The sequence below is a fragment of the Podarcis pityusensis genome (assembly GCF_964106645.2).
Source record: "Podarcis pityusensis genome assembly, chromosome: 1".
Taxonomy (NCBI): Eukaryota; Metazoa; Chordata; class Lepidosauria; order Squamata; family Lacertidae; genus Podarcis; species Podarcis pityusensis.
In genome coordinates, this window is record NC_138028.1 from 82180662 (window position 1) to 82193916 (window position 13255).

General features: G+C 42.3%; 1 protein-coding gene across 4 annotated transcripts in view; it reads right to left on the minus strand.

Annotated features, from left to right (window-relative positions):
- Positions 1-13255, minus strand: part of COL18A1 (collagen type XVIII alpha 1 chain) — a 155088-nt gene that overhangs the window by 44246 nt on the left and 97587 nt on the right. For 3 of the 4 annotated variants that reach the window (XM_081021637.1, XM_081021636.1, XM_081021635.1), the window contains 3 exons: positions 11804-12348; positions 3837-3920; positions 828-893 (listed from right to left, as the gene is read on the minus strand). In XM_081021637.1, the coding sequence (XP_080877763.1) occupies positions 828-893; positions 3837-3920; positions 11804-12348 (695 nt within the window). The remainder of the gene's footprint in view (positions 1-827; positions 894-3836; positions 3921-11803; positions 12349-13255) is intronic. The other variant, XM_081021634.1, reaches the window with a different exon arrangement.

A 13255-nucleotide genomic window follows, 5' to 3' on the forward strand; every position in this document is an offset into this window, starting at 1 on the left:
GTTGATGATAATAAGTAAAATTGCCAGCTTTGCTTTTCAAGTTCTATTGCGCCTTTCAGAGCATAATGTTTTTTCTTATCATTTTTACCTCCCCCCCCCCCGACTTCTGCTGCATGAACTAGACTGAAAGATAGCAAAGTGCCATGTACCATGGGACAGGACAGAAGAACAGAAGTTGTCAACTAGATGCCTATTGGCCAACTAGATGCCTATGGGAAGCCACAAAGCAGCACTCTCCCCACTTGCGATTCCCGGAAACTGGTGTTCACAGGCGTATTGCCTCTGATGGTAACCTTAATCATCTCACACGTCCTCGCTTCTTTTTATCTTCAGTATATACTGATGCCACACACTGCACAGTCGTAGGTTCTAACCACAAGATGACGGACAAAATGGGTGACTTTCTGCTGTTGTCGTGGCTAGAGGTGGTTCTTCTTTGCTACACTACACATCTTTTGCATTTCCCTGCTGGAAATGTAGTAAGACTGACACAAGTGATTGAGTAGTTCATAAGGACCAGTTTTCTTCCTCTGCCTCCAGCAGCTCCATACTTGTGGCAAATGAGTCATCCGAATCGCTCACCACAAGCGGATGCTACTACTTTGCGGAACATTATCAATTTCCTCAGTGTGGGTTTGAGTGGTGTCGTGCAACGAGACCACCCATTTGTCACAACCAGAGCATAAAAGTGAATAATAATAATAGCCGCCCCATATGCATCAACCCTAACAGCAAGGATATCTCACACATGGATTTTAGAAAGTACATTTGAGCATGGAAAGTTAAGGCAAGGCAGAGGAACATCAGGAACATGGACTAGAACTCACCTTTTCCTTTTCCTTTTCCGACGGCTGCGGCCTTTCTTCAGCTCCACTTCCACCATCTCCAGATATCTAAAGAGGTTTTTGTTTAAATGAAAGATAAAGGTAAGCAGAGGATGCAAATGAAGGATGGTTGCATTCACTTGATTAATGCATTCAATACAGTATAGTCAATTGTTTCCCTGAAAAAAAACCCCTATGAAATGCAATAGCCAGGCTAGATCACAGCAACAGAAGTTTGGTGTAAAAATATATCAACGTGCCTGCACCATATGCAGAAAACTAATCCTCAAGCAACATTCAGCTATTGTGAAGTGGTGTCTTCTCTCAACATTTATGCAACCTTCCTCTTCTTACAAGCTTATCTCTTCTCCTAAGTGGGCAAGGAGGGTCTCTGCTATAGGCTTCTATCCCTGCTTGTTGTTGTTTAGTCGTTTAGTCGTGTCTGACTCTTCGTGACCCCATGGACCAGAGCACGCCAGGCACTCCTGTCTTCCACTGCCTCCTGCAGTTTGGTCATACTCATGTTTGTAGCTTCGAGAACACTGTCCAACCATCTCGTCCTCTGTCGTCCCCTTCTCCTTGTGCCCTCCATCTTTCCCAACATCAGGGTCTTTTCCAGGGAGTCTTCTCTTCTCATGAGGTGGCCAAAGTATTGGAGCCTCAGCTTCATGATCTGTCCTTCCAGTGAGCACTCAGGGCTGATTTCCTTAAGAATGGATACGTTTGATCTTCATGCAGTCCATGGGACTATCAAGAGTCTCCTCCAGCACCATAATTCAAAAGCATCAATTCTTCGGCGATCAGCCTTCTTTATGGTCCAGCTCTCACTTCCATACATCACTACTGGGAAAACCATGGCTTTAACTATACGGACCTTTGTCGGCAAGGTGATGTCTCTGCTTTTTAAGATGCTGTCTAGGTTTGCCATCGCCTTTCTCCCAAGAAGCAGGCATCTTTTAATTTCGTGACTGCTGTCACCATCTGCAGTGATCATGGAGCCCAAGAAAGTAAAATCTCTCACTGCCTCCATTTCTTCCCCTTCTATTTGCCAGGAGGTGATGGGCCCAGTGGCCATGATCTTCGTTTTTTTGATGTTGAGCTTCAGACCATATTTTGCGCTCTCCTCTTTCACCCTCATTAAAAGGTTCTTTAATTCCTCCTCACTTTCTGCCATCAAAGTTGTGTCATCTGCATATCTGAGATTGTTGATATTTCTTCCGGCGATCTTAATTCCGGCTTGGGATTCATCCAGCCCAGCCTTTTGCATGATGAATTCTGCATATAAGTTAAATAAGCAGGGAGACAATATACAGCCTTGCCATACTCCTTTCCCAATTTTGAACCAATCAGTTGTTCCATATCCAGTTCTATCCCTGCCAACCAGGTTAAATCAGCAGTGGCAGGTGACAGAGTTTTTTAACTATTCTCTTCCTATGGCTCACCCTCCTGCAGGACATCAGGTGTTTCTGGGCTTCTGTAGGCAAACGAAGATGGTTTTTTTTCAAGGCATTTAACTGAATGGTTTCCTAAGTTGCTTGGGTTTTATGATAAAATATCTTAGTGGCAGATACAGTCTGTTAAACTTGTAAGCAGCCTCTGTTTTAAAGAAAAGTGGCATAGAAATTCATTGCATAAACAAACACCACTGCAGTTTTGCTCTTTGTTGACTTTAAGATGAGAAATATTTTAACTGGCCAATGGAAATACTAACAAGTGAGGACCTGGAAACCAAAGAACTTAATCCAGTGAGCACACTACTTTCTATGGTCTAATAAGAGAGTAGAAATTTTCAAAAGGATCCTCAAACTCTCAAAAGCACAAGGCTTCTGATTTTGCAATGACTTCCTGGGATTTGTGAATCAAGTCCCAAGAGGTTCCTCTTCACAGTAAGGGATTCCTATACATTATTCTGGGATAACGACTCCTTAATTTACTTCCTCCTTCTCCTTCCATGTAAGGAAGGCGGGTCATTTTGACTACGAGGGAGGCACATATACAGTGATACCTTGGTTTACAAACTTAATCTGTTCCGGAAGTCCATTCTTAAACCAAAGCATTCTTAAACCAAGGCGTGCTTTCCCATAGCAGCGGGGGACTCAATTTACAAATGGAACACACTCAACAGGAAGCGGAACATGTTCTGCTTCCAAGGCAAAGTTCACAAACCAAAACACCTACTTCCGGGTTTGCAGCATTCTTAATCCAAGTTGTTCATAAACTAAGCTGTTCTTAAACTAAGCTGTTCTACCACTGTACCAGAAAGAATGCAAAAGGGAGAATCTAGTTCTCAAAATTGCCAATAATTAAGGTTTATTACAGCTCAGTGCATTTCAGAACAGAAGTTCCTTCTTCAGCAGTTACTTTAAACTTCTGCATTCTATAGACTATCCAGAGCAGCTTGCACAAATCCTACTGCCTATCTGGCACCATGCGGTCTGACTTTGTGGTGTCAGATAAACCACAGCATTGAGAGAGTCTGCCAGAGGGTTTATTTATTTTTTAGTGCAATTTATAAGCCTGCCCTTTATCACATAATCCCAGGACAAGGTATACGTCATAAAGGTAACAAAGAAATAGCAAATATAAAACCGTAACACATACACACAAAAACAATGAAAAATAAAAACAAGGTGAGACTGGCTAGCCTCTTACCACTCCCTCCCAAAAGCCTGGCTAAAGAGGTATGCCTTCAGAAAATACTGATCTAGACTGATTATTGATCTGCCACAAGGAGAAGATTGAAAGTTTCCACTTCAAATTAACTGCAGTTTTGCAAATTATCTGAATCCTAAACTGTGGTATTATCTCAACTATTTTCTGTGAAGTTTCTGTTAAGTTTCATAAGCAATAGTTTTTGAATTTGGCTTGTTTCCACTAACCATAGTTAAGATTAACCACATCTTCTCATACTGCTAAATTATGGTTTAGTAGCAGTATGTCTGAACCACCCCAATATACGACAGTTTTAATATGGTCAAATCCTGAGCCACTTACCATATCAGAATCACTTACCATATCAGAATCATCATCATCTTCCTCACACTGGACATCAGCTGCGTGAGGATCTCCTTTCACTTTCAATTCTGCAATTACACCCTACGAAACCAGAAACACAGGCAACATTACTTTTTAGCTTCCATGAAGCAGAGAGCACCACTCCCAGTTGTGGGGGAGTTCAACCCTGAGGCCTGCACCCTAATGACTGATTACATTTCCTACTTGATTATAAGCCAAGACTCATTTCCAGCACAGACGCAGCTTGCTCATATTTCCAATGGCAATGGCTCTATTCCACAGAGTCCCTCTGGCACAAGCTGCAATGGTTGTTGTATCACTTCTAATTAAAGCAAACAGTTCATTGATCTCTCATTGTAGACCAGAGATATCCCACCTACGCTGATCAAAACTTTAGCATCCAATGTAAATTATTTAAGGCAGGAGAACAAAAACCATGTGGGAAGGAGGTTGGCAAGCAACGTCCCTTGTGGCAGAGAGATGGGCTTTATATTTCTTTCTGGTCTCTTCAAAATCTATGGTTCTTTCTAATAAGGTTTTTGGGTGGCCAAGCACACAAATTCAGCATTCCAAGCACCCACAAGTCTCATATGAACTATCATTTTTTCCCCTGAATCTTTGCAGCCTGAGAAGCAAACCAGCAGCAAGATGCATCAAGTGGGGTGGTACAGAGTTTCTGTCTGTCTGTCTGTCTGTTTGTCTTTGTCTCTCTCTCTCTCTCTCTCTCTCTCTCTCTCTCTCACACACACACGGGTGTAATGTCTAGTGTTACAACCCAACACCTGAATGCTACAATGTTCACACCTGCCTTACTTGCATCAGATACATTCCAAAGGCTTCATCGTGTTTTGCAGTGCCGATCAGGAGCAGCTGTGGGCATGTAACATCCTAACCACTTAGGTCCTGGGCACACATGCAGATCTTAGGAGTTAAGAATGGACTAAAAGACAGTTTCATTCCTTTATGGTCTAGTTTATAAAAGCAGTTTTAACAACTTTGTTCCATCATTTTTGACAGATTGAGAATTACTACAGAAAGAAAGAAAGAAAGAAAGAAAGAAAGAAAGAAAGAAAGAAAGAAAGAAAGAAAGACTGACTTCTGGAAGGAACATTTAGAGGAGAAATGTGAACCTTTTCTGTCCCCACCACATACTGTTACAGTGAAGCTGATGCCCCCATTCACCCAGCTCACATTTGTCAGAATCCAAAGCAAACCTAAATATTTTAAATACGTGGGGAGACACTAGCTTTCCCCCTTAAACAAATATGTGACATGTAGCCTAACTGATGCCCATAACTGAGTTTGAGATAAAGCTACACTTCAAATCAGGCGGATGGGTACCACTAATAACTACATTGCAGTGTGCCCACTGGTTCCTTGCTTGAGTTGAACCTTTGCTCTGCAGGCAAAGAGGTGATGACTTGTTCCTATGAAGCCCTATAATGTGATTCATATTTTGTGATTCATCAGCCTGTTAGACAGACAAAGGGGTGGCTTTTAGGCAATGTCAGTTCTCCAGAGCCAAGGGGTGGGGTGAGCGATGCTTCTTCTCCAGGCACAATTAAAAAAAGATCATCTGTTAGATGAAACTTTACAGTGGATCCATTCCATCTGAGTTTACAATTTGGAAGGAAGCTGAGAGCACAGCGTGACCATCAGCCAACAAGCTGCCCCTTAAATCTAACGGAACATTCCTGCTCCAGCCTGCCGACTGAGCCAATTTAATGGGGGTCACTGACAAAAGCCACAGAGGAGGACAAGATAAAGTTTTTACCCAAAGTTCTATGTGTGCAGCTGCCCCTTCAAAGCTATTCTGCAGTAGACTCTCAAAGGTTTTTTCATAGCACAGAGAGCATGCAAACAGGAGTGATCTCCCTGCCATCTTCCATGCTTGCAAAAGCCAACCAACTCCCTCATTTGCAGGAAAACAGCCTGTCCCGTAACTCAAAAGCATATTTCAGTAAACTGTTACAAATGCATGCACCCACACACATTCTCTGCTTTAATTTGTGCAGATCACCTTTGCTTCCCTCAGCCTCTCTGGTGGCTACTGAAATTGCTTACATAGAGATTGCTTCCAACAAAAATTATGAACATTTAGGAATAGCTCAGATCAGCAGATTCCATCCTAACTTCTGAGAATTGAAGCAAACCAAGGCTTTTGGTGAACAGCAGATTGATCGGTCTTACATCAGCTAAGAACCAATGACACACGTTCCTTTCTTTCCTGTTTACATGCAGCAATGGTTTTAATGAGGCATGTGTGGTAAAAAAATCAGTTGCAAAGAAATATTGCTAAAAGCTCCAGGTATCTCCACTACTGCCTCTTCGCCAGTGATGGATCAGAGGACTTACAATGCTGAATCTTTCTATTCTCCTGACTTGATGGCTCTAGATGATGGACAGCCAAGGTGGTACCAATTTGTGGTACAGCAGTGCTTTAATTTGGTCTCAGGAAACCTGAAATCAAATCTCAGCTCAGAGAGCCTTTAGAAAGAAGCAATCTTTGAAGATCCATTTAATGCAATGGCTCGATTCAAACAAACATCCAAAGTGTGATTTGGAGGATAAATTGAGGTATAGTGGATGCCACTGTGGTCTAGGGGGTGTTAGAGGAGGGGTGGTACCTCTGATGGGGGACATGATGTCGTCCTTCTGGGGTAGTTTGTCCACCTTTGGTCCCCACCTTGCACCCAGTTCTCACCTGCGGCTCCTAGAAAATGTCAGCATGCAACAGCAGGCATACCTGGGAATCAGATTCAACTGGCTGGATAAACTACATGAGGGTAGCTGTGGGGTCTCAAACCCTTGGTAAGTTTGGGATTTCCACCCCAGCAAACTGAGTGGATGAGACCAATAATGGGTCCAACAGTCATAGTATAGATTCTGATGTTGAATACAGTAGATGGGCAGAATTGAAGGAAGCAGTCAACCACTCCTCTCACTTAGCTCATATTTATCATTGGGGAGCCAACAGCAGCGCTGCCTTTTCTTGATCATGTATGAAACAAGAACTATAAAGCACCAGCATTCTAAAACGGTCTTACATTTAAAGACCGCCACTAACCCTTTCTCCTTGCCTTTTTGATAGATACCAATTTGACACAGCCACAACTCTGACCCCCTCCCTTCCTTTCCCATACGTGTATTATGCTCCTGCCAGGTAGAAGTGAACATTTCTATGCACAGTGAGATCTTCACCTGGGAGACTGCCAGGCCTTTATGTTCAAGTGCAGGATTTACGTACCTCACCTCACTGTAAATACACTACACAATACATCATCACCTCATGCTCTTGGGGCAAGAGAGTAGAAACAGGAGGCAGGCAAGGACAGGTCAGAGGCTTCAAGTAGCTGCACGACCAAAAGTGGGGAGAACAGACAAACAAGGTGCTCTTATTCTTAAGAGAGAGCAGTTAAGGACAGGACAGCCTTCTGTGAAGAAATCAGGAAAACAATTTATTGTGATCTCTCTAAAATCCTCCCACTGCTCATCATTCCAATCTTCATTTTGAGGGTGAAGAGAACAAGGAAGGTGCTGGGGGAAACAAGGTGCAGCAGTTATTATGGAGTACATGGGCCGGCTTTGGGTTTCTCATAATCTTTTGCAAGGGGGAAATATTCACAAGCCCCTTTGATGACCTTTTTGGTATGCTATTCACTGTCTCCCTGAAACTGGTCCTTTCCTTGATATGTAGCACTGGCTAACAAAACAACCTCAAACAAACCATCACATGCTTGTTCCAGAAGCAATTCCAGACACGCCATAATATTATAGGCAGCACAATGTTATCACATTCAGTTCTGCAGGAATGTCATAAAAGCTTTCCGATGATGTTATGTAGCCAAATCAAAATGAAGGCAATGTTTCTTGACCTCACTTCTCAGCAGGTTAAGTATGTTCACCCTGCTTTGCAACTCCTATAAAAACTTGTAACAAGAAAAAGAAAGAGGTGCATTTCATGGGAGAATGGGGCTAAAGGTGGGTTTTTTTGTGAAACATACCCTGCCATTTCAAGTCAGCACTAGGCCAAGGGCATTTTAAAATGTACACCGAAGTCCAAGTTCCCAATTTTTCTTTTAAACATCTGGATTTCAGAGCCTATGTATGGTTATGTTTTCCTGACTAGGATTTAAAGTTTCTTTCTATGCCAAATCCTTGGTCTCAAGAACAGAGAGTGATCAATATTAATTCCCTTATTTTTCCCACTCTAAAGGAAGAAAATGCTGCATGTGTTTATAAGCTGTAGAATCTTCTCGACAATCTTTCATCCATTAGCTTTGTTAGGATGCTACTATTTGTTTGCATTCCTGAAGATAATCCACACTTCCTTAGCATTTATTTAGTCTTTGCAACTACTGTATACATCTGAAGCACAACAAATTCTTTCCTAAAAGTTCAATCCCAAACATATATGCCCTGTCTGCATGTAATGCTAAATGATGTTTTAGTGGTATGAAGACAAGCCACAGTGAGCCTTAAACTCATGTGCACCTCCATACACATCCTCCAGTGTGGCGGTGAAGATGAGATTGGAAGCTTCCAATTCCAGTTTAGGTTAACCATGGTTTAACATTCCATCCATAATTGCACTAAACTGCAATTAATCTTAACTATCATTGTGAAACTTAAACTATCAGTGAAAACAAACTAACTTCATAAACTGTGTTCCGAAGTTGACTTGTGGTAGGTCAACCCACAATTCACTGTGATGGAATTGAATATTCCAGTTCACATTGGCTCAATCCAGATATAATGACAAACCATGGTTTAACTTTAGCAACAAGCCTGCATGAGCCACAGGCTCACATGTTACCTGCTTCACTGTGGGGGGGGGGGCGTGTAAAAACTTCTATGAACATAGAACAAGCTATGTCTAAACTCAAGGAACTGAGGCTCATTCTAACTGGCATCTCACTGGCATCCTGCACAAAATAGTATGAACCCCATGTAGTATTGACTGTGCCCTTCAACAGTGTTGGATGATATGGTATCACCCACCGCATCAGTGCATCAACATAAACATATTACCCTGTAACACACAACACACCAATGTGAGGGCATTTCAGGTAGAAACAGAAGCTAAACTACTTCTGATGGAGGGTACCAGTCATACCTGAACCAAGTAAAGAGCACAACTGAACCAAAGCATCTCTTATGGAATTAAAGAAATCCTTAACTTTCCAAATGTAGACTGCTTAAATGAGGCTGCACATGCCTTCTGCTGTACCCCAAGTGAAGTGGCAATATCTGTCTTTGTGTGATGCGGATTCCCTATGTAAGCCTTCACTGGTGTGTGTGTGTGTGTGTGTGTGTGTGTGTGTGTGAATGTTGACCACACCCTTTTGCCTCAAGTGATTTCGTCTCCCTCCAAGCTAAAAGGGGCTCCATTCTCCACACATCCAGAAGAGAAAAGATGGAATGGGAACCTGGGTAGCACCTAACTGGGAAAGAGTCCCTGAGATAAATTTTGTACATTATATAGAGTTGGAATTGTTGCTTTTGAAAGGTAGGTGCACAAAGACTCGAGGTGGGGGGATAAATAAACCGCATATTTTGAAACTCTTGATTTACACCAGATCCACAGTACTCCAAACAACCTCTTCAGAAAGATTTCTAAATGGATAAACATTCACTGGCACAGCTCTAGAGTAAAACTAGTCATCATATTTTAAAACACGCAAAAACCTGTGTACACTCACAGGGGTCAAGCCTATTTTTGTATTTTCCATCCAAACCCTGTTGCAGGCCCTGGATGACTCTAATCCTCTTCTTGACCCAAGACGAAGTTACCCTTAGACATTACACGGAATGTTTCCCCATCTGGAGTCTGATTTAACTCTCACAGGCAGGATGCCTGGGACAGGGAGGGTAACGAGTTGTGTTCTAATCGGTCTGTTTTGCAGATGGTGCAAAATAAAAGTTTCCTCCCGATTTTGTTCTTTGAAACAAACCAGAGTTGACACATATTTTCAAAAATCATACTTGCTGGCATTTACTGCTCCCTTGCTCTTTCCAGTAAATAAATTAGTCTCCCATTATGTCTCATCAAGTGTTTTGTACTGTACTGTAAGAGGAGTCTTGTTGGATGAGACCAACGGCCCATCTAGTTCAGCATTTTGTTCCCACAATGGCTAACCTGATGAAAGCAGGACCTGAGTGCAATAGCATTCTCCCCACTTGTGAATGGTATTCAGAGGCATACTGCTTCCCCACAGGGAGGACAGAACATACGTAACCATCATGGCTAGTAGCCATGGATAGCCTCGTCCTTCATAGAATCCTCTTTTAAAATCATCCAAGTTGGTGGCCCCCATTACTTCTCATGGGAACAAATTCCACAGTTTACCAATGTGCTATGTAAGAACATGTAAGAACTTCTTGTTCAGTCACCTGCAGCTACTGTTTAACATTCCTCCTGCATTCTGGTAGCAGCAGACTAAAGAAAGTATCTGTTGTGTGTATCCCATATGAATATCCACATCTGTTACTGAGTGGGCAGGGGAAACTGCTCCCCAAGGCAATCTGTGTTGAAAAGCAGCAAAAGCAGCATTTATCACGTTTTCAAATCAGTTGTCAACAAGGCTTGGGTAGAAATACCCCATGCTTTTGTCTGCAGACATCAGCTGTAGAAAATTCTGGCCACCCTCCTCCTCCACCACCACCCGCAAAAGAAGAATGCAGCAATGGATTTGATCTCAGTGGGGAGGGCCTAGTACAAATCACAGGGGTCACTAGACTGACAAATTAAGCCAGTGTCTGGAAATGAACTTGATGGTGAAAAATGTTAATTACTTCCCCTTCGTTTTTCACTCTGGATGATACACTGGAATGATTATTCAGATTCATTTTTAAAGCTCTTTGCAAAGTTAACAAAATAATCTCTTTCCTCAAAAAGAAGGATAGACTTCAAAAGACAGACAAAGTTGCCACTGTCACTTATAAGTACTGGCTATAATCATTTCCATATATTCCTCATCAGATTCTTCAGAGTGGCAATTCATTGGGTTGGTGGTGTTGTTGTTTTTAAAAAAGAAACATCAAAATATCTTTCAGTGTTCATTGATAGATGTACATAATGAGCATACGCACCGAAGTAAAATGGGTACAGGCAAAAAAAGATTTAAAAACCACAAAAATCAAAATTTCTACAAACTAACCTACATTCTGCAGCTGAAACATCTAGGAAATCATATTCAGTAACATTACACTACTGAGCTAACTTTGGTCTACTGAGGCTGCCAAACATGGGAACTAGACAACCATCTGTCAGCTGCACAAAACACACATATAGAATCATAGAATCATAGAGTTGGAAGAGACCACAAGGGCCATCGAGTCCAACCCCCTGCCAAGCATATACAGCATATATACAGACAGTTCTTCATAAAATGAGATACTGATCATGCATGCTGAATTTGATCTATATATAAGGAAACACACACAGGTTAAGAACCCCTAGTTAGACTAGAGGCTCTTTTCCATGCTCTGGTGAGGTCCTTGCGTGCATAAATAAGAGAATGGGCAAATTCTCATCCCAAAATAAACAGATGCTTCTATAAAAAGCAGTGAGTGATCCCACAACAGATCAATGCCCAGGAGATGTCTGGTAGGCTTGCAATTAATAATTCACAGGGGGAAACCTCACTATTCTTGTATCTCTGAATTGCCATCTCCTTACTGGGCCTCTTTTCTCACTAGTAAAAGGCAAATGCAGATGGGAAATTGGAGGATGAGGCAGCCTGAGTACAAGAGCAAGGAGAAAGCTCCTTGATAGAAACTTTGGGTAAGCCAACAACATGTCAGCGAATTTTTATTTTTATTTTGCTTGTTCCCACTTCCTTGGTCTACTGAATCACACAAGGCCAAATTATGTATTTCAACACTCTCTGTTCACTGTGAACTCACATCAGCCTGTGACCATTTTCACTGAAAATAATACCTTGGTGTAAGTCCATGCTCACCTGGTATTTATCGGGATCAGCTCCTCCAGCTTGTGCCACAAAAAGCCCTGAGCCATCTTCCAGCTCCATCTCATCAGGCGAGCGTTCAAAACGAACCCGCTCAAACTCCTCGCAGTCTACGTAGAGAACGACTTCCTCATCCTCCACACTGATGGCAAAGCGAGTCCACTGATTTACTAGGGAAGGCACTGTAAATGCAGCAGCAGCATAGGAGTTCTGAGAGCCAGGCTCCGTATAATAGAAGATGATCTGCTGTTTTCCATCTTTCACCTCTGATAGCTTCACGCCAACATAAATGATTGACTGGGAGGCATCCGTGATAGCAAAAAGGACCCCTGCCTTGTCTGTGGTGGGCTGCACATGGAACAAGAGCGAGAAGTCTCTGTAAAAAGGGCTGGGGAGGTGGTAACGTGCCACTTGTCCAGTGTTGGCATCCAGTCCAAACACATAGCCAGGGCTGTTGTCTGGGCCATACACTTTGGTTATCTGGTCTGGTGGGGGATCTCCAATCAGCTCCAAGAGGCCAACTTCTGTGCTGAAGTTTTCTGGTGAAGGGGAAAAAAGGCATTTCAGAAATAAGCAAGACAGTGTTGTTCAGCACAGTATGGATACATTCATATAGGAGAGCCTTCCAAGTATCAGTGATGTGGCTCAAATCCACATTGAAAGGCAGAAAATGTGGACTGGACCCAACTAAAGAGTCCCACTAGTGTAGGGCCCTCTAGCTGCACAATGAAAATTTCTTGCCCCCTGTGCTCTCCCTAAATCTGCTCCAAAGGGTTGAAAGGAAAACCATATGAGATTTAGGAGGTCCACAGGGGGGACGGGACGTTCCACTGTGCAGCCAAAATTGTATATATTGGCAGAACTGTTTAACTGGATACCTATCTCTCAAAAAAATCCTGAAGAGGCAGGTAAGAGTGCACACCTAATAAACATATTTTAGGATCAAGCCTATTCTCTTGACTGTAATTTGTTTTAAATGCTTTTAGTACTTTATTTTTAAATTGTTGTAACCCACCCAGAGACGTCATGGTGAAGGGTGGGAAAGAAATCTAAACCTTTGCCAACTATCTTCAAGGCAGCTTATGCCTCCAGTTGCAAAGCTGAACTAAGGAGCCATCACACTTACACTTAGCAGCAATAAACAATTCACTAGAAAACATCAACAATGGTGAGCTCAGTGCCATAACTCAACAACTTTAGTCTCTCGGATCCTGAATATTTTCAAGGAATAAAATACTGTATGCTCACAACATTCTGCTTCCATGTACTTCAAGAGTGTCTGGTTTCAAGTACCTACCCGAGATATTAATTTCAAAAGACACTTTTATGCACACACACAAGAATGGCCTAAACAGATATGCTCATTAAATGCTATATATGCAGAAGGCATGTATGCATGAACCCACTACATTATGCCATGCTTTACTGCATGGAAAACCTGCCATC